The sequence below is a fragment of the Eschrichtius robustus genome, chromosome 11 (genome assembly GCF_028021215.1).
Source record: "Eschrichtius robustus isolate mEscRob2 chromosome 11, mEscRob2.pri, whole genome shotgun sequence".
NCBI lineage: Eukaryota > Metazoa > Chordata > Mammalia > Artiodactyla > Eschrichtiidae > Eschrichtius > Eschrichtius robustus.
The window spans coordinates 9,196,960-9,218,392 of NC_090834.1; the positions used below are offsets into that span (position 1 = coordinate 9,196,960).

Consider the following 21,433-nt stretch of genomic DNA (forward strand, 5'->3'; position numbering starts at 1 on the left):
GTGCTTCTTGGGCTTTGTTTGAACAATAATATATGTTCTTTGTCTGTGGCCTTCACTCTGATGTTCACTTGTGAGGGGGCCTGAGGATTGGACATTAGAAGCGTGATTTATCAGTCATTCACACTGGATGTGCTGCAGTAACCAAAAACCCTCGCCATCCCAGTGCCTTGATGCCACGGAACCTTATTGCGTGTTCACACTCCATGTCGAAATAAGGTCAACAGAGAGGCTTTGCTCTCATCGTCATTCACAGATCCAGAGCGACAGAGGCTCCAGGGTGATCTGTGCTTCCACATGCACCTACGGTCTCACATTGCCAATTAAATGCTTCCACCCAAAGCAACACAAGTCACTTCTGCTCACTGGCCAAAGCAAGTCCCACGGCCATGCCTGTCTTCAGCGAGAGCAGGAAATGGAATTCTACCATGGACTCAGAGGGGGACTATCTGGATGACTACCCCGATGTAAACAGCCGCTGTGATTACCACCCGCTAGCTGTAGGATACCAGGGGATTTCAGTGTGAAGTGGAGCCCAACACAGAGTGTCTGGATTATAGTAGGAGCCTGAATGAACATTTCTTTCTTTCTAAATTTTATTTATTTATTTATTTATTTATTTATTTATTTATTTATTTATTTATTTATTTAATTTCAGCTGCGCTGGGTCTTTGTTGCGGCGCGCGGGCTTCTCTAGTTGTGGTGCACGGGCTCTAGAGCGCGCGTGGGCTCGGTAGTTGCAGCATGCGGGCTTAGCTGCAGTATGTAGGATCTTAGTTCCCTGACCGTAGATCGAACCCGGGCCCCCTGCATTGGGAGTGCGGAGTCTTAACCACTGGACCACTAGGGATATTTATTTAGTTTTGAATGAATGAATGTTTATTGAATGAACAAATAAAACCTAGAGGGGACCAAGTTAATGAACAGCTGATTCACATGAAACACAGGACTTTTAGTGGTTGCAGCAGTCTTACGAGAGCTCTCCTAGGTTAGTTCCAATACCTTCCCTCCCTCCCTCCTTCTCTCCCTTTATTCCTTCCTTCCAAGTCCTCAGTTATTTCAAGGTTTCCGACCCATAGAAGGCCCAGAGCCCCATCTGTGGTTACAACTCACCATTTCTCTTAGGCTGACTCGCCACAGATCACTGGCTATTAGAGTCAGTCAACTTTATTCTCCCCTTCTTAAAGGGTGCTTTGTATAAGATTTCCTTTTTTAAAAAATGTGATTACTGTTGAGCCCAAACCCAAAGTTCTCTACCTCTTCTTTATCCTGTAGCACACACCCTCGAGATAAGCAGACGGTGGCCTACAGGCTGCACTTGGGGGCCCGTGCCGTGGCTTATGGGGTGAAGTTGACCTTTCAAGGACCACTGCCTCAGAAGATAGAACTCCTGGGCGACATGGGGCTGCTCAACCTCACATATTCCCAGCCAATCCAGGTGCAGAGGCACAACAAGATATTTGAGGTGAGAACTGCAGAAACAGCAGGGGCTCATCCTGTGGGGGGGTCGGGATTTCCTCCACGCCGAGGCCCACCTCTAATTATAACATGACTACGAGGCAGGTTTTGGTTGGTCAGGGGCTGAGTTTATCTCAGAGCAACAAAAAAGCAGCTACTGATTCATTCACTTAGAGGCAATTTTGATGGGACCACCAAGGAAGGGAAGACGTGCCCACGTTGAAATGATACTCCTTTTTTTTTTTTTTTTTTTAAACATCTTTATTGAAAAAATGATACTCCTTTTGCATTTTCCCTCCCAGAGCAACCATCTTTGCGTGGAAAGGGCCTGTGGCTTTATCTGTGGGCACCTGTTGAAAGGACCCTTGCTCCAGAATGTTTCCCTCATCCTTAGACATCTTTTTTTTGTCACACTATCCTAAATTCTGATTTTCTTTTGAGTTGAGTCTCTCCTCTAAGAGGTTGAAGCTTGGTGATTTGCAACTTAGTATGAATTACTGTAACGGAACTCTGTACTTGCTTCTAATACCTGGTGAGGATCATTCCACTGTGGAACTGGGGCTATTGATTAAACAGCTTATTTAGGAGTTTTCTAAGGTCGGGGTTGGCGGTGGAGGCATTCCCAGGTGGAGCAATTAAATGAGTGTCTTTGGGAGTCCCGAGGCCATTAGGCGGTGGCGGGCGGTGAGTGAAAAGAGGGCATTGGAGGGGGGATGAAAGAATGTAGAAGACAAACTTTAATTGCACAGGAGTCTCTCTAGGACTGTTCCTCCTCTGGAACCCTAAGCAGAGCATCCACCTGCCTCAGGTGCTTCCTCAGCACCCACTCCGCCTAGCTTCTCTGCACGCTGGGTTGTCGGCGAATCCTAGCTCCAAGGAGTCTGTGTTCTGAGTTCTCCTCTCTAGTCAACAGCTGGCAGCCTGCCCATCATCTGGACCTGGAATCTTAGCTGGGACCAGGACAGCACTGAACCTTGGGAACTGGGTATTTTATGCTCCCTTCACCAGATAGATTGCTTTCTGACTTGAGAACAGCTTACCATCCAAAGTTCCTTTGTGCCCCTTCTTCATTCCCCAGCTCCTTTGGGAGCCAGAGAGCAGCACAGCAGTGGCTCGCTTCACCCAGATTCCTGCCTGCTTTGCTGTTTGGCCAGAGGATCGCAGGAAGGTTGTTCAGGGGAGCCTTCCCTAAATGTTTCATGACTACGCTGCCTTGTCTCCCTCAGTAATTTAATGTTTTACTTACTGATTTAAGCTATTTATTTTGGCACGTGAACTTTTATTATGGATCTGTGGCTGTGCTGAGCAGACCCAACCTGGACTCAGGTTTGCTCTGGTCACTGCAGGAAATGTGTCCGTGGCTGTGAGTGGCCACTTCTCTTTCAGTCTGTCTGAAGAACAGTCCCGCCTCTTGGCATATCCTCCTGACTGTCCTAACTGTTCCTGTTTATGACTCTCCTGTTAGATCTCCTGTTGCAGTGACCATCAGTGCAAGTGGCTTCCAGCTCCCATGGACACTTTCTCCGCCCAGACGCTGGCCCTGAATGTCAAGTCTTGTCGTGACAGCCTGGCTGCTGTTCGCTATGCGTGGACCGCGTGGCCTTGTGAATATAAGCAGTGTCCCCTGTACCACCCCACCAGTGCCCTGCCGGCCCCTCCCTTCACTGCTTTCATTACAAACCAGATTCCCGGGTATCGCAGCAAGGTTGCTAAATGATTTCGTTGCAGTATGATCACATCTTAGACATAAGTGTGGATCCTTTAGATTTGGGCATTTAGGAGTTTAAATGACAGCTGTTGCTTTTTAATGGAAATTAATAGAACTGCCTCATCGACAGCGCCCGGCTAGCACATGGCTGTTTCCATATTCTGAGATGCCAGGGCTGGTAGGCAAATGACACGCTTGTCATTTGTCCTCCAGTTGGGCCAGGTATCTGTATTAGACTAATTCCAAACTACAAACAACTTGAATCTCAATGTCATTCACTTCCCTTATTACTGGGAGTGAAATGTCTTAACACTTTTGTCCCCTTACCTCCAGACTGTGGAAACTCACTCAGGGTTGGAAGAGATTTTTAAGGCCATGCAGGCCGGCTAGCATTTATGTTTTTTTCTATAAAATATGAGAGGTGGTTATCAAATTTCTGTATAAAGTTTCCCTTCTAAACTTCCCAACAGTTTTTCCTCATGTGGAACTGAAATGTTTCTTCCACTACACAACAATCTTTCAGAGAACTGATTTCAGCCCTATTTTGTTCCAAGCTGAAAACAATTCTATTCCTTTAGTCTAAATAATGCTAATGTGAATGTTTAACAGAAAAAAACCAGAATCATGTGCAGGCATTTTGGGAGGCGCTAAGGGACGGCCTCAAGGAGGGATGAGAAAGGCAGGCGAGGTGGAGCAGCCCATGGGGAGGCCATGTGACCGCAGAGGTCATTGAGAAGCAAACAGAGATATCAGGCTCTTTAAAGGTAAGAGGTTTAACTATGAAAAGGACAATCCAGATGGAAGAACAACGTGAGGCTGAAAGTAAAGCTACACGATAAGCATTTACAAAAATAATCTAGATGGGACAAATGTGAAAGAGGGCTTCTGTGTATACTATTAAGAATCATAATGCTGTTTATTGGTTGATTGATTAGGAACAGTTAAAGGCACTTGACAAGTGTCTGTAATCTCTAAGAAGCTGGAAATAAAAGTATAATCATTAGTCATGTGTACACAATTCCTCTCTAGTCAAAACTGGGTTATGAATGGGCTTGCAAATTGTCCTCTGAAGCTGGGAAAGGAGTGAGACTTACTTATCTGTGGGTAGTTTCCATTCCCTTAATGTGAAAAATGAGAACGAAAGCATGAGCATCACTCTCTCCGTACCTGTCCCCCAAGGGGTCCTGGTGTAACTGAAAAGTAGGAACGCTTCGTCAGTGCCAGGATCTTAGTAAAAAGCGAAACAGCTACGCAGCTTGCAAGGAACTCTGCTCCTTCGAGGACTTCCCAGCGCACAGTTGGCTCCTAACACCCAAACCTTGGCCTCTCACTCATCTGGCCTAACAGGAACCACAGACTCCTGAGAAAAAGCGAATCTACTGTCCACTCCTCCTCACCACAACACTCGTGCGCGTGGCGGCTGTTCTAACTTGGAAGAAGCTAGAAACAGTTCAGCGCTCCAGGCCCAGGTTCCCTTCACCCCCAGTAAGCTAGGGCACACAGTGTAAAAAGTTAGGTTTAGGGGATGGATATCTTAATGAAAAGTCATATGAAAGTTTATTTTTAATGGTTGAATGATTTAAAACATTCTGTGGGAATTCAGTTTATTTCCCAAATGAAAATAACTTTTTACTGTTTGAAAAAATCGAATTCATCATCACTATAGAAGACTTGGATGCTAAAGAAAAGTCTAAGTAAGTAAAAATCACCACAAAATTCATCATTTGGAGACACTTAATATCTTGGTGAACATCACTTGATTTGTTTAGGTCACATTTTACATACTACTACATGGTGTATTATTTTGTAATCTGCGTTTTTGACTTATTCTAGCAAAATAATTTTCCTATGTAAAGTGAAAACAGATTTAGTTTGTTTCAGTTTGTGGGAGCTCCATGTTTTCTTTAACCAATTTGCCATTAGTGGACATAGAGGGTTTTAAACAAATACTGTGATAACTGTTACGTGCAAACACCATACCGCACTTAATTCCTTAGGGTCCTTAATATGGAATAACGGGTTTAAGGATAAACATGTTTAACATTTTGATACCTACAGCTTAACCCTCCCAAGGGGTTCAACAGTTTACATTTCCACCAAGGCGTAGTCCCATTTTTTTCCCTCATTTTCACTGACGTTGGATGTTGTCAAACTTAAGAAATCTTTAACCCATTTTCTCCCTCATTTTCACTGACGTTGGATGTTGTCAAACTTAAGAAATCTTTAACCCATTTTCTCCCTCATTTTCACTGACGTTGGATGTTGTCAAACTTAAGAAATCTTTCACAATCCAACAGATGAAAAGATTTTTTAAGGATGCTAGGGCAGTGTTTTTCAAGTTACTTAAAATGATGATCCACAGTAAACACATTTTACATCGTTCCATGTCTCCCCATGTGTATTGTGTGAATAGTATATAAACACCTATATACACACTATAGTTGAAACCAGTTTCAACCTTCGACATGCAATGCATTCCAATATGTTCTAACTGTCTTCTAATTTAATTTTAAAAGATGTGGGTCTTGATTGCCTAAGTTTAAGAACAACTAGTGTGTTGAGATTTGTAGTTTGAAAAACACTGTTCTAGGAAAGCTACAAAATGAATACTTATTAAAGTAAACCGCGCACAAACTTACATGAATTTTTTTTAATGTCTTTCTTAGAATGACACTCACTTTGAATCCGTGATTAACTCAGGCTGTAACAGAATGGAAAGATATTGCTTATGTGATAAAAGCAGCATAGACCATTTCTGTGTAAGTGCAAATGGCTTCAGGCACCTTATGCAGAGAAAAAAGAAAAAAGAAAAACATTAACAGTTTTGAGTAATCTCCTTTCTAGCCCTGATTTGCTATTATCCAAATTTTTACTATTTTTTTTGCACTGTAAAAGCTATATAAACTTGTAAGACTATAATTAAGAATCATAAAATTAATGTTACTTCAGTTTCTGATACTTTGCAGTGGCCAGTGTGATGTGCTCTAAATGCTGCATCTGATCCCTCCCTCTGCCATCCAGATCCAGTCCTATAAGATGCTAGGCCCATGTGTTTCCTCCCCCGTCAGCAGCTATGGACGGTAGCATGGTGACAATCCAGTTCTCACCGCCTTCCCCATTCTTCTACTTCCGGGGTCCTTTTGTTCCTTCCCATTCCAGCCAGCCCTGGTACCGGGCTGGGTGGGCAGCGAAGCACCCCACAAGGCACCGTGGAGTTGTACTGGCTGGGATCAGGTGTTGTGGTATGCCTCTACCTTAATGCTGTAAGTAGAGTCCAAAAAATTCAGTTACACAGAATGCGGAGTTACATCATTACACGACTAACGAACTGCTGGGGTGAGTCTTGTTACGGAGGATGGGAACCAGTCACGTTCTATCTAAATGTGTGTTATCATGTGGTTTAGCTAAAAGCACATTCTCCAATAAGGAGCCACAAAGGGAACGTAGGAAGGGTTAGAGAGGATTTTTTGATCCCCTTGTGAAATGTGAAAAAGATGCACAGTGGGCCTGGGACTGGACCTTGCAGCTTGGGGATAAGCAGGATTTGATTGTGGTGACGCTGCCATGAAAATAAAGCAGCAGCTGGTTGTCAGGGCTGCGACTTAGTATTCACTGACCTAGATCAGAATCAAGGGTGCAAGGTTGTCAGAATCTTACTACCTTCCTCATGAGTCAGCAGCCATCTCTCCCTCTGGTTTACAAAGGACTTAAGTTTACCTCAGGCAGAGCTAAGCCAGAAGATTACATCCTGATTACAACAAGATGAAAATAACCAGAACTGTCAAGAAAAATTTATTACTAAAAATAAAGCAGCTGAAGTTTTTCCCAGGAAAGCTGTCACCATGGGAACCTCCGTGACAAAATGTGTTAATTTACTATCTTCTTCACTTCTTCACTTGAGTCGCTCCCTTCTTCCATATAGTCTTAAGTTTTAGTTTAAGTTAAAAAATCCATCCTGATGAAAATGATGTGGTTATCGATCCCTTCCTGTTCAATCTGAAGACTGAGCTGGGCTACACTGCGACGGAGCCTTCAGGTGCCGTAGGTGAGTATCTACCAAGGGTTCATGTGTCAGGAACATGGGTTGATAAGAAGACACAAAGGCTGTAGGCTGAAGCTCTGGGAGGTCCAAAGATCCTGGAGAAAAAAACTTCCTTAAGTTCCACTGCTGCCTGGGAATCTCAGGAGACTGGCTTGATCAGACACATACATGTCCTTTTAATTCTTTCAACTCTTTTGCATCTGTCAGCCCAGTTTTGCCCTTGTTTGGTAAGACAGGACAGATATTTACCTTTACAATGAAGAAAACTGTGGCTGAAATACAGCAAGTGGTACTGGAAAAATTGGACAGCCATATGTAAATCAGTGAAGTTACAACACACCCTCACACCACATACAAAAATAAACTCAAAATGGCTTTAAGACTTATTTATAAGACATGACACCATAAAACTCCTAGAAGAGAACACAGGCAAAACATTCTCGGACATAAATCGTACCAATGTTTTCTTAGGTCAGTCTCCCAAGGCAATAGAAATGAAAGCAAAAATAAACAAATGGGACCTAATCAAACATAAGTTTTTGCACAGCAAAGGAAACCATAAACAAAATGAAAAGACAACCTACGGACTGGGAGAAAATATTTGAAAATGATGCAACTGACAAGGGCTTAGGTTCCAAAATATACAAACAGCTCATACAACTCAAAAACAAAAAAAACAACCCAATCAAAAAATGGGCCGAAGACCTAAATAGACATTTCTCCAAAGAAGACATACAGATGGCCAAGAGGCACATGAAAAGATGCTCAACATCACTAATCATTAGAGAAATTCAAATCAAAACTACAATGAGGTATCACCTCACACCAGTCAGAATGGATCATCAAAAAATCTACAAACAATAAATAATGGAGGGCTTCCCTGGTGGCGCAGTGGTTGAGAGTCTGCCTGCCAATGCAGGGGACACGGGTTCGAGCCCTGGTCTGGGAAGATCCCACATGCCGCGGAGCGACTAGGCCCGTGAGCCACAATTGCTGAGCCTGCGCGTCTGGAGCCTGTGCTCCGCAACAAGAGAGGCCGCGATAGTGAGAGGCCCGCGCACCGTGATGAAGAGTGGCCCCCGCTCGCCGCAACTAGAGAACGCCCTCGCACAGAAACGAAGACCCAACACAGCCATAAAAATAAATAAATAAATAAATAAATAAATAAATAAATAAATAAATAATGGAGAGGGTATGGAAAAAAGGGAACCCTCTTGCACTGTTGGTGGGAATGTAAATTGATACAGCTACTATGGAGAACAGTATGGAGGTTCCTTAAAAAACTAAAACTAGAGTTACCATATGACCCAGCAATCCCACTCCTGGGCATTTACCCAGACAAAACTGTAATCCGAAAAGATACATGCACCCCTATGTTCATAGCACTATTTACAATAGCCAAGCCACTGACAGATGAATTAATAAAGAAGATGTAGTATATACACATACACACACACACAGGATTATTAGCCATAAAAAAGAATGAAATAATGCCATTTGCAGCAACATGGATGGACATAGAGATTATCACACTAAGCGAAGTAAGTCAGAAAGATAAAGACAAATACCATGTGATATCACTTATATGTGGAATATAAAATATGACACAAATGAACATATCTATGAAACAAAGACTCACAGACATAGAGAAAAGACCTGTAGTTGCCAAGGGGGAGGGAAGGATTGGGAGTTTGGGACTAGCACATGCAAACCAGTATATACAGGATGGATGAACAACAAGGTCCTACTGTACAGCACAGGGAACTACATTCAATATCCTGTGATAAAACATAATGGAAAAGAATATGAAAAAGTATATGTGTATAACTGAATTGCTGCTGTACAGCAGAAGTTAACACAACATTGTTAATCAGCTATACTTCAATAAAATATTTAAAAAAAAAGAACAAAACTGGCTGAAATAGATCAAGTGACTTGCCTAGGGTTACACAGCACAGTAGGCAGAGACAGAGAAGTTAATTCTATCTTCTTATTTCGAGTCCAGAGCTCTCCCTATAGGACTTCTATGCCAGATCCCCTGATCACTCCACTCATTTGTGGGAGGGAATCCACGGAACATAGGCAGGACCAAGGCCATGACCTGATCCCCTTTACTACATCTGAAATTTCAGTCCCACAGTAAACATTCCCTTGTATTCTGCTTAGGTCTTATTTAGGTTAGAAAATGAGACGCCCTAGTTTCTCGGTGAGCCCTGCCTCACCATGATCTCAGCCACGCCCTGTGACTTCTGCGAGGGCTGCCCATGGCCGGAGCAGGGAAAGCTTCTATCACTCACTGCCCAGATATGGGATACTCAGCGATGAACAAAGAGGGGAGGGTTGCCTAAAAATGGTCAATTTTCAAACCACAAGGGAAAAATAAAAGATACCTTGTAGAATGGGATCATTATGATCTTTATGGAAGGTCTGTCTCTGAAAGGCTTCAAAGCTTGTAGCTGCATCATTCTCTAGCTGTCCTTGGGGCGGCAGCAGACTGTCTCCAGGTTTGCACACGTCAAACTTCACCCACTGGTAACTGCAGGACCAAAGGGATCATTACTGAGTTGTCTGTTGGCCATACAACCCATTCTTCCCTCCAAAGGGATCAGGTACTTTTTTCTTTAGGTCTCTCCCATATATATCTGAAAAACATATTAACTAACCAAAAATGAAAAGCACACAGACAGGCTTCTTTAGTGACACTTATTCTGCAGGACTTCCCAATCCATTTGCTGTCATGGTGCACACAGATGATAACGTCAGTACAGTGGGGTGCTGGCTCCTGCTCACTGTGCCTTGTGCACAGAAGCAGCTCATGAAACAGATGAATGAGCAGAGCAGTGACCACCAGTTTAGGTCCCTGGCCCACTGATCATGGAGCTTCTTTCAAGGGAATGGATTTGACCCCACTTACTTGACGCATTTTCGAGCTCCTGGACAACTCTGGATCAGGTTGTGGATGGTTGGATGAGAAAACCCAAAAAAGTCAGCTCCAGATGGATGCATGCTGGGCATTAGTTTCCCCCTAAATAGGAGAGGGAGAATTTTAGCTTGAGAGCTGAGAGGGAGATGAGAATGTGGGTATGAACACACGGAATAAGCTTTCCAAACTTGGATACTCTGGAGACTGTAGCTGCTAAGGCATTCGAAGGACACAGGATAGCTTTCTATAAAATAAGGGATCTCTACTCATTAAAAGCAAGAGAGAAGGCCTCACTGTACCCAAAGTGATCTTTTTAGCCTGTCTCCAAGCTGTTGGTCAACTTACATAGCAGCACTTATGGTCTTGAGCAGTTCTGCATGACAGGCATCTGCAGAAGAGCTGACAATGGCATTCTGGGGATCATCTTCAGGAACAACTTCAAACTGAGAAATATAAAGGAGCAATGAGATCAGTCTTCAAGGAGAAGAACTACCGCTATTACTCTTTCTTCACTCTGGAACCTGAAGCTGAGTATACCAGGTAGGAGGTGGGTACCATTCCTAGAGGGCTGTTAGAAATTCCAAGCCAAGAAAACAGAGAAAGTCTTTTGACTGTTTAATTCTATACTCTTTGCTTGACTCCTCTCCAGAGGCCAACACTTAATTTCTTATATACCTTTCCAGATGCTTTCTTATCCACTTACTTACATTTGTTAAGTATAAATATAAATGGTATTTTAAAAACAAATGAAATCATTCTCCACATAATCTTAGATTTACTTTACAATGCCTAGGAAGAGTATAGGCCATTTTGACTGCAAATCGCCATTTCACTTTATTTTTTGAGTTGTAAAATATCTTATTTATAAAAAGAAACTGTTAAATCAAAATTATACTAATACTGAGGAATTTTTGCCAAGAAAGGATTTTTGTAACAAGTGCTATCTACCCAACTTAATTCCTTGACCAGTTTTCTATAAAGTTCACGACGTTTTGCAAAAAAAAAAAAAAAATTTCTGTAACAGGTTCTATTTAGTCAGTTAAATTCCTTAACCAGTTTTCTATAAAGTTCAGTTAAGCAGTTTCCAGTTTTTCAATGTTTAATAAAATTATTCCACACAGAATTAATTTTCTGTATATATATATACATATTTTTTTTTTTTCTTTTTCCCCCCCCAGTGATGTGCATTATTGATCATTTTTTTAGAATCCAAAAAGCAAACCTGAGTACAGTTTCTACTGCTGTTAGTTTTCTTCTGTGGTTATTTCATTTGATTCAATTTTCCTGTGTCAATTTTAGAGCTCTTTCAATTTTGTCAATAATAAATTATCTTGTGAGTAGTTCTAGTCAATGGTTTTGTTACTTCAGTGACATGTTGCAAGTTTAACATTGTGATGGTTTATACTGATTTCTCAGCTAATTCATGAAAAAACTGTAAACAATTTTCTTTAAATATTTCAGGATTGCTCTTCTATTTGGTATTGATCATGCCAATTCCAATTTTTTATATTGTGTGTAAACTATATATTCTATTTGAGCAAAGAGCAATTAAAAGGCCAAAATGTAGTATTTTGGTTTTGGGATTTTTCCCTACTTCATTCTTTTAACTGCCGTATAATATTACACAAGGTGGATATATCTTAACTTTTAACCATTCTCCTATTGGTGGGTATTTAGGTTACTTTTAACTTCTTGCTATTGCAAACAATGCCACAATTACATTGTTATATGTAACTCTTTTGTTCACATTTGCACATTTCTCTAAGACACACTAGAATATCAAGAAGTATTCTGGATCAAAGGAGTCACACATTAAAATTGTTGATATTGCCCAGCTGCCTTCCAAAAAAAGGAACTTTACAAATTTTCCCTCCTACTAATGCCATTTGTACTTATTTTCCTACATGCTGGCCAACATTTGCTATTATCTGTCTTATATTTGCCTATGAGAAAAAATAAGATCTGTTTTATTTGCATCTCTCTAACTACTAGTAAGGTCTGCTCTCATCGACCATCTGCACTGTTTCTGTGAAATGCCTGTTTTATCTGATTGCTTTTTTTTTTTTAATTTTTATTTTTTATTTTTTTTTTAATTTATTTATTTATTTATTTATGGCTGTGTTGGGTCTTCGTTTCTGTGCTAGGGCCTTCTCTAGTTGTGGCAAGTGGGGGCCACTCTTCATCGCGGTGCGCGGGCCTCTCACTATCAGGGCCTCTCTTGTTGCGGAGCACAGGCTCCAGATGCGCAGGCTCAGCAATTGTGGCTCACGGGCCCAGCTGCTCCGCAGCATGTGGGATCCCCCCAGACCAGGGCTCGAACCCGCGTCCCCTGCATTGGCAGGCAGACTCTCAACCACTGCGCCACCAGGGAAGCCCGTCTGATCGCTTTTTTATCTTAGACCATAAGAGCACTTTATCTGGATATTAATCCACTGTTACATATTTTCTTCTTGTTTGTTGCTTTTAACTTTGATTATGGTGGTTTTTGTCATTCAGAAGTGTTTAAATTTTTAATAGTCAAATCTGTTACTACTTTCCATTATGGCTTCTACTTTTCACATCTTGCTAAGGAAAACCTTTTCACCTCACCCTAGGATTATAAATACATTGTTCTATATTTTTTTAACATATTTATAGTATAAAACATTTTATAAAGCTAAAGCAATTAAAAGCCATACTGGCATTTATAGACAAATAGATAAAACAGAATCGTCTGGAAACATACTCAAGTATTGTATGTATTTAATATATACTAAATGTGTCACTTGATGTTAGGGGAAAAAAATTAAAGCTCACAATGTACCTGAAAATAATGTCTGGATGGGTTAGTGGCTTAATAAAGGAAACAAAAAAAACCCCACAGACTTTTTTTTTTTTTAATATTTTAGCAATTTGTCTTTCAGAGGAAATTAAGGACCAGCTTGTCAATTACCATTTACATTCTATTAGGATTTTGATTAGATCTTCCTTGAACGTATAGACTTGTTATACAATTATTGCTACAATATCGAGTCTGTCTGTTAGAGCACTTTCTAAAGAGAAATGCTGCATGGCCAAGGTCATCCGAACTCTCAGCTGCATCCGACAGCGTTCTAACCAGGATAGGAGTGATGCAATACTGTCCACATGTGTCAGGCAGGCTCTCAGCTTCTGCTCAAAGGTTCCTTCCCTTGCTTCTATCTCCTTCCACCCCATTTTCTAGCGATCTGTAACATCATCAGACAGTGAAGCCTGGAACTCTGAAAATGGTCTATTTTCCCCCAATGATCAGAGGAGACTGGGAAAGTGAACTGTCTTGAACCACAGCAATGAGAAGGATGAACAAAGATACTTAATACAACTAGGATTCAGGTCTCCCAGGTCCTCAAGACTACGTGCAGTCAGAAACTAATACGCGGTTTCTCTATCAACATCTTGGTCCCACCTGAATTGACAGAGTGTCAAACTAATCTTCCCTGAATGTAGGCCTGCACTTTACAAACAAGCAGCTTGATCAGGCCTCATGTGGTCACCATATTGACATTAGCACCAGCACGGTTCAAGGGAATGGGTGTCAGTAGGACAATCACACAAATGCAGATTTACATCCCAGCTCAAATCACTTATTAGCAGAGGTGTGACTGAGGGCCATCACTTTCTGCATCTTACACACTATCTACCTTGTAAAGTGTCTGAATAGGTAATATATATTAAATGCGTGTCACAGAGAAGGTTCTCAAAAAAAAAAAAAAAAGAAAACCAGCAGTTATTCTTAGAGTGGGTACCTGAGGCTGTGTGCCACCGTCCTTGATCTGACAGGTGTACAGACACTCCTGGTCTGGGCTCTTCATGCTGGCGTATACCCGAGTACTGCAGTAGCCCACAGGGTAGATGGCACCCTCGTCATGGAAGCCAGGTCGGTCGGTGATGATCTATAAAAAAAGATTCCCCCAACCTGCCACTGAGGTCACCAGAGAATGTAGAAGTCCAGGGTACGGTGGTAGCCTTTAGAACCACCTTGGGGCTGCAAAGAGTGACTCAAATCAGAGAGAGAAAGAGCGTAGGATGTGTAGCAGACAAAACTGACCTGGTTTCCTAGGGACTGGAGATTTTCTGGGGTTGGTCTGGATCAGCAAGGGGCTGCTGCTAACGGGAACAGGGAGGGGAAGGCTCAACCCCACTCCCGTATTTCTGATTCTCCTCTCTCTTTATCGCTGGTCTCACTCACCTCCCCCAGGCTATATACTGTTAGACCCCCCAGTCCGATGGGGAACACAGGCCGTCCTGAGGGATCCAGGGCAATGGGCTGAACCAGCTTGCGAGCACCTGCCTCCATTTTCTTTTTCTTGGATGTTTTCTTCAGAACTGAAACGCAAATCTGGGGTCACCCACTTTAGGCCCTTCCCAGCGTTGAGGGGAAGGGAAAACTCTGCACGACGCTAAGAGCAATAAGCCAATCCTGGCTCTACACACTCACTGAATGGGCACACGGGACTTCTCCCCAAAGCCCTGAGTAGCCTTCTAACCCCCCACCTGGCAGTAACCAATTTTGGTATCAGTGCTTAGTATCTAAAAGCCTTATACTTTTTTAAAGCCTCTGACTTCATTTATAAGGTCAGCAAATTTCCCAAGTCATCTGTGTGCTCAAAAGGCCACCAAGCCCATTTCCCCGCCTCTAGGAAAGACTGAACTGAAGGCACCCAGAGAGTCGGGTGTGTAGGAGAAGGGGGAGGCCTTGGCCTGCTCCCATCACGTTAAACCAGGTCTAACTGCAATTCCTCCACCTGGAGTGGCTTTAAGACACTTGGTTTTCAAGGGCTACCAGGGCTGCTTAAGGACCGGGTGAGAGTTTAAGTCATCTCTGTGGCCGAGTGTCTACCAGTTAGTACCAGGTCTTCGTCATTAGTCGTTGAGCCACTGGGGCAACTGATATCCTCTCCCCAAGGTACCTTCCAGTTTGTTGTTCTCTTTGCCTTTTTCTTTTTTCTCCTTCTTGGATTTCTTCCCAAATGGTTCCTCAGCTCCAGTGCTAGGCCCAGAAATCGGCCCAGCTCCCTGGATAGTTCCCACAGAGCTGGCCACACCGTAAGTCAGGGGCAAACTGGAGCTGTGGGAAGGAGCTGCAACCTGTGCTTCCCCTTCAGTTAGAGCCTGGAGCTGGAGGAGCTTCTTTAGCAAGTACCTGAGGTCAGGAAGGAAAGGGAGCAGAGGTATAAGCTTCCGTTTTATCACAATTCCATATTTTATTCAAGTACTGCGAAAAGCCAGAACTATATACAAAAATTATTGCATTCACAAAAATAAGGTTCTTATTGGACCCTGGGATAAACGAAGCTCCAGAGAATAATACGTCAAGAAGCTAAGGATAAAGGATTATAGCGTATCTCTTTTGCATCTGGAGAGCTCTTCTAACTGGATGTTGGAAGGTGTTAGGCTTCTGAAGGGCACGTACCATGAACTGCACATGTACATATACTCACGGAGTACTACATATGGAATAAACATCTGTAGAATGAAATGCAGTTTCTTTTATCCCTGGGCTTTTATAACCGCAGAGTTATAATAAAATTACTTATAAGATGTGGCAAGAGGGTTTTGTCAGAGAGATGAATAGAGCTGTTTCATCATCATGGTCCAACACGACCTGGGTAAACAGGAACCAATACCATAGGTTGTGACTTTCTCTGTACCAGATTAGTGGCCAGTGGGCTGTGCAAAGTACAAAAATCCCGATGGAGGAAAATTCTTAGGAGCAGTAACACCATATCAATCACCAAAAACTGTTAATTATGAACACAACATGAACCAGCTCACCGTCTTTCTTCTTTAGCTTTAAGAAATTTTTCCTCAAGACGAGCAATTTCATCACAAATAGCAGCATTTTCCTTGAAGAAAATTTTGAATATAGTCACACAAAATGAATAAAAGATCAAAGTATTATGCTGAGAAGAGGAGCTATATTCCAAACCAAAGAAGTCTGTGTTGCTGGGTGAGAAGGAAGAGCTAGTCTACCTTGCAGACAAACTGTAAACAAACCTATAAGTAAAGGTAGGGTCAAGTTCTAATGTGGGCAGAGTAATTAGATAATTTATAGAAACTGGTGCACCTTCGAGTGAAAAGGGGGAGCTATTAATGATTTTTCCAGAACAATATGGCAAAGTAAGGCTGTCCTAGGCAAACCAAGACATATGGTCACCTTCATTAGGGTAGCCTTTAGCAGAGAAAAGGGCATACTGCTCAAATCATAGACGCTTAAACTCAACCCTTGTAAATATGGGGAAGGTCCATTCCCAAGTGCCTTGACTCTTGGGGAGCTTACAAAGCGAACCTAACCCAAAGCATCCCATGCAGTATGAACCATATGGATGGAACAAAATCAAGTCTAGTCTACAAAATTCTTAAATTTCATAACCTATTTATGTGTACTCAAGCATCAGCTTTCTCTACTGACGATTCAATCTATTTCCCAAGCATGAGTCCTGAGGGGGCTGCTCCAAACTGGATGTGCCATAGTGGGGACCTCAAACTCTGAATGATCAAAACAATATCCTTGTTCTTCACAAAACCTTCTTCACAGACTTGGTGGAACCAGTATTCTAACAACATAGGTGCCAAGCTGTAGGTACCTCTGACATTTAGGGAGTAAAAGAAAGGTAACATAAGTAGATACTAAATCCTCTCAATTCTGCTTTTCTTATTTCTCTCCAGTGTACATGGCAAGTGCCAAATAAATGTTTTCGGAATTAATGCTCTGATTCCCAAAGCTTTCCTTATGCTTCCAAAAAAGCTGAGGGATGTTCTAGCTTTTGGTAGAAGAAGAGGTAAGGTAGTGGTGATTCAGATGTGGGGAGATATTTGAGACACCTGCTACTTCCAAGCACTGAGGTGAGCTTGAGCAAGCCAGAATATTATAACACTTAGTTGTGGCTGGAAAACCATTTCATTCATTCATTCAGTAAACCCAGTGCCCCTACAATAAAAGATCGGGAAGACTCAAAAGAGGTTAGAAGGGGGGATTACTGAAAGCTTCATGTGCCTGTTCATGGAAGGGGTCAGTTACGGGTATGCGGGGTGCTTGGGAAACAGGCTGCGTAATGGAAGTACTAAAGAAACTAGAATCAGGTGTTTGAGTTGGAGCCAGGGCTCTGACATAGTGCCCTTGAGCAAATCATCTCTCGGGGCTTCAGTGCTGCTATTTTAAAAATAGCGCCTCATTCTCAGGTTTCTCTGGAGGCTCAAAGGCATTTCCAAGAGTTCTGCGGTAATAACGATAATGACTAAAACTTATTAGCACAGCTTCTAGGTACCGAGCGCTTTACTTTCCTCATTTAATCTTCATTAAGTCTGCAAGGCAGTTATTAGCTCTCATTTGCAGATGCGGAAACAGGATTACAGGAATTACGTAATTTGTCCAAAGCACGAGGCTAACAAGAAGTAATGTACAATGTAAAACCTAACACTATATTAATACTGTCACTCTGGGAAGGGGAACAGTTCGGGGAAAGATTTCGCGAGTTAGGAGAGGCTCGAGGCTGAGAGGGGCTGAGCGCCGGTCACACTCACAAACACCGTGGCTTTGGCCGCTTTGCGCAGCCGCAGGTACTTGAGCCGGTACTTCTCGTTTTGGCTCTTCTTCGGGAGCTTTTTCATCCTGGCCTTGCTGGACTGCAGTGGGGCCCGCGGCGAGGAGGCCAGGCCGCCCAGCAGGCTCATGGTCCGGCCCCGCTACGGGGGCTCCAGGCAGCGGCCGGCATCAGCTCCTCGGCCGAGGAGTGGCCCCTAGCGCCGGCTTTGTGTGGTCTTGGCTGGTTGAAGCGGGCCTCTAGGAATCGACCTCTCTAGAACATTCACGAGGCGCAGGGCTGGGCCAGAAATCCTGCAACCGAACCCGGCTCCCGGTGCCTCCCTGCACTTCCGCGTCTGCCTCGGAAGTCAGCCGTGACCGGAACTTACGTCACGGTGCCGGCCGCGCGTAACTTCCGGGGCTGGGAGCTGGGTCCTCTCGGTCCGGCCGATCCTCCGCTCAGGAAGAGGGGAGGGGAAGGGGAAAGGGATGGGGAGGGAAAGGGTAAAGGGGAGGGGAAAGGGGAGGGGAGGGGAAAGGGGAGGGGAAAGGGGAGGGGAAAGGGGAGGGGAAAGGGGAGGGGAGGGGAAAGGGGAGGGGAGGGGAAAGGGAAGGGGGAGGGGAGGGGAAAGGGAAGGGGAAGGGGAGGGGAGGGGAAAGGGAAGGGGAAGGGGAGGGGAGGGGAAAGGGAAGGGGAAGGGGAGGGGAGGGGAAAGAGAAGGGGAGGGGAAAGGGAAGGGGAGGAGAAGGGGGGAATCTGGTGAGGAGGAGGGCGGCTGGAAACGACTCCTTGAGACTCGCGTGTGTGTGCTTAGCTGAGGCGTGTTATTGTTGAGCTAAAGAGGAACGCACAAAAATCTTCCCGAAGCCAATCTCATACACGCTTCCGAAGCCCACCCACTGCGTTTCAGCACCACTTTTCCGCACTTGGTACAGACTGGCCTTCCCGACTGTAGGATGCACTCCAACGCATTGCTGGGACTGCTGCTTTCCCTACTTTCTTTATACAGCTCGCATAGATGTTTCTTGAGGGCCTGTTACGCTGTCATTTTACTGGGAGCTGGGATTACAGTGGTGAATAGAAAAAAGTCCTCTGCTCTCAGATTAGGATTTAGTAGGGAAGATGGAAGATTTAACCGGCACTTTTAATAACATGCTTGCACTAAGTAGGCACTGAGTAAATATTTGCCTAATAAAACCAAAAATATGTTTCTGTACCTAAACTTATATGTATATAGCTCTAACTTTATAACCAAGGTCTGTCTAATCATCAAATAAATAGTTCTTTAGAATGCAGTATTGGTAAATGAGCTGGGCTGGAAGGCAGAAGGCTTGTAGTATTAATTTTTCGCCCAGCAATGCCACGAACTAGTTGAGTGAGCCTCTGGGTCACAGGTTTTTCCTCTCAAAACAGAATATAGTCTTTAGAATAATGAGGTGGATAGTTATAAACTGAAAGGTACTCTACTAATATATAATTTCTGTTGTATATACTCAAATTTTAGACTTCTATAATTGTATATGGAAATTAAGGAAAATATGTACAGAGTTAAAACACTAAGTTCAATAAATTACTGGAGAAAAAACTAACGCTAAAATAAGTAACTTACAATCAGTTCAAAAAAAGAGGTTTAGAACCGATAACCCAGGTACTTCATTTCTGGAATTGTAAGAATAGTGACAAGAGTCTTGACAAAATGGTTTTAACACAGAGAGAAAGATTACGAGAGTCCTTTTTGTCCATTCATACTGAAAGCTGTCCTTTTGGAACTCACGGTTCCAGTATGCTTTTACAAACATACTCAAGGCAGCCATATAGATTCATTTTTGGAAACTGCCAGGAATACTTTCAGTTTACAAAATATCCATAATCATGCCTTTCATACTATAGATTGGCACTTTACCTTGGAACCAAATATAGGTAGTTCTGACTAACAGATTTTCTTTCTTTCTTCTTCTTTTTTTAACCCTTATTTGCTAACTGTCTGATTTATTTGCTGTTCAGCTGTATTTTGTCCTTGCAGGCTTTATTTCATTAGAAACATTTCCTTACAATTTCTAAAACATTTTATGCAAAATTTAGAAATTTAGAAAATACAGTGCAAAGAAGATTTTTAAAAATTCATAATGCTGCCACACGAAGTGAATCACTTTTAACATGTATGTTTAATTTTTTATTGAAGTATGGTTGATTTACAATATTAGTTTCAGGTGTACAGCATAGTGATTCAGTATTTTTGCAGATTATACTCCATTCAAAGTTATTACAAGATAATGGCTATGATTCCCTGTGCTAGACAATATATCCTTGTTGCTTATCTATTTTATGTGTAGTAGTTTGTATGTTTAATATTTTAACGCATTTTATATAGGTTAGATCATACCAAACAGAATGTTTCCTCATTTGTTCACTTACCATTATCATAGTCATTGTGTAGTGCTATTATAAGTTCTTTATAAATGTTATTTTAGATGGCTGCTTAATATTCCAGTTATGACGTAATAATTTTACATAATTATTTATTTCCATGTTTGACTTTTTGGTCATCAATTGCTGTGAAGTGCATGTTTGTGCACAAAGCTTTTTCAATACAGGGTATTTTAGTGGCTGGTTCTGTGTTCTCCAGACAATGTAATGTTCCTGAGCAACTCATTCACTATGTATTCAGAAGAATATTTATTTATTAGTGCCTATGATGACACAGCTTTTAGGAAACTTATTTAAGAGGAAAAGACAAATACATGGGCTATATTAATATTATTATTAAGTGTAATAAGTTTTATCTCAGAGGTAGGTATTGGATGATATGGCAGCACCTAGTTAGGGAAGGAGGGAGATTGGGATGGCTTCCTGAAGGAAATATGCCTGGGCAGATTTTGAAGGAGAGCTAGCAGCCGGCCCAGTGAAGGACAGAGGAGGGCATCTTGGGCAGTGGGGACAGCATATTCACAGGCTCAGCATGGTGAGAAGTGTGGGAACTGCAAGCTGTTGATCAGAGTGGAAGATGTATGTGGACAGAGGCAAGAGGAGAGACTGAAGGAGCAGGCAGGACTTGGATTGTGAAGGTCCTGTGTACCAACTGAAGAGTGAGGCTTTTACCAGGTGACAACAGGAAGCCATTGATGAATGTCTGTATATCGACCCCTTTGCTTGTTTTAGGTAAACTTATCTGAATTTGTCTAACTTTTCTAATTATCTATATGAAGAGGGGTCTAAAGGACTTATGCAAAAATTATCTGAAGAAATACATAATGTGCAGCTCTACAAAGAAATAGCAAATGAGAGACAGCATGGTATTGTGGTCCAAGCATGGCCTTTGGAGTCAGATCAAGGTTCCAAGCATAGCAATGGGAGTTAGAAGCTAAGATGGGTAAGAGAGAGTTGGGGCCCAACAGCACTTTACTGTTTATCCTGGTTAGTTCTAAATGGTTGCTATCAGTGATCGGCTGTAAGTGAAGGTAGAGCATCCCCTGGGGTATTAGAAGCATATCTGGGCCCATCAAGAATTACGAAGGAGTCTGCAGCCCATAATCCCAGCCCTTGGTGAAGTGAGTCCCTGGTTTACACAATGAAAAAGCGTATCTGTACACCTCAAGGCTCCACCCACAGCTGATGCACAGCCCTGGCCTTGTTCTATGCTGTCCTTAAGCCCCAAGAGCAGACGGCAAATTCCTGCCATCAGCATCTCTTGGCCCATCTTGCAGGCCACAGGGTCCCTGGGCACGGTTGGTGACTTCCACAAAACAAGCTGGGCGAATTCC

General features: G+C 42.7%; 2 protein-coding genes across 4 annotated transcripts in view; one reads left to right on the forward strand and one right to left on the reverse strand.

Moving 5' to 3' along the window:
- SIAE (sialic acid acetylesterase) overlaps positions 1-4,680 on the forward strand; it is a 36,137-nt gene extending 31,457 nt beyond the window's left edge. For all 3 annotated transcript variants that reach the window (XM_068556288.1, XM_068556289.1, XM_068556290.1), the window contains 2 exons: positions 1,273-1,462; positions 2,921-4,680. In XM_068556288.1, the coding sequence (XP_068412389.1) occupies positions 1,273-1,462; positions 2,921-3,172 (442 nt within the window). In that variant the 3' untranslated portion in view covers positions 3,173-4,680. The remainder of the gene's footprint in view (positions 1-1,272; positions 1,463-2,920) is intronic.
- Positions 4,681-5,798: 1,118 nt separating this feature from the next.
- On the reverse strand, positions 5,799-18,059 carry TBRG1 (transforming growth factor beta regulator 1). The gene is made up of 9 exons (XM_068555283.1): positions 17,671-18,059; positions 15,922-15,992; positions 15,057-15,289; positions 14,336-14,472; positions 13,893-14,039; positions 10,474-10,571; positions 10,120-10,230; positions 9,596-9,741; positions 5,799-7,300 (listed from the first exon to the last, which is right to left on the reverse strand). The coding sequence occupies exons 1-9, from the start codon at positions 17,818-17,820 to the stop codon at positions 7,155-7,157; spliced, it is 1,239 nt and encodes a 412-aa protein (XP_068411384.1). The 5' UTR covers positions 17,821-18,059; the 3' UTR covers positions 5,799-7,154.
- Positions 18,060-21,433: the final 3,374 nt, after the last annotated feature.

Coding starts and splice junctions, on each gene's coding strand:
- TBRG1 (XM_068555283.1), bottom strand. CDS start 17,820: ATGAGCCTGCTGGGCGGCCTGGCCTCCTCGCCGCGGGCCCCACTGCAG. Junction 9,742..10,119: donor GGAGCTCGAAAATGCGTCAA/GTAAGTGGGGTC, acceptor TTGGTCCTGCAG/TTACCAGTGGGTGAAGTTTG. Junction 7,301..9,595: donor TAATGATCCCATTCTACAAG/GTATCTTTTATT, acceptor TTTTTTCTCCAG/GATCTTTGGACCTCCCAGAG.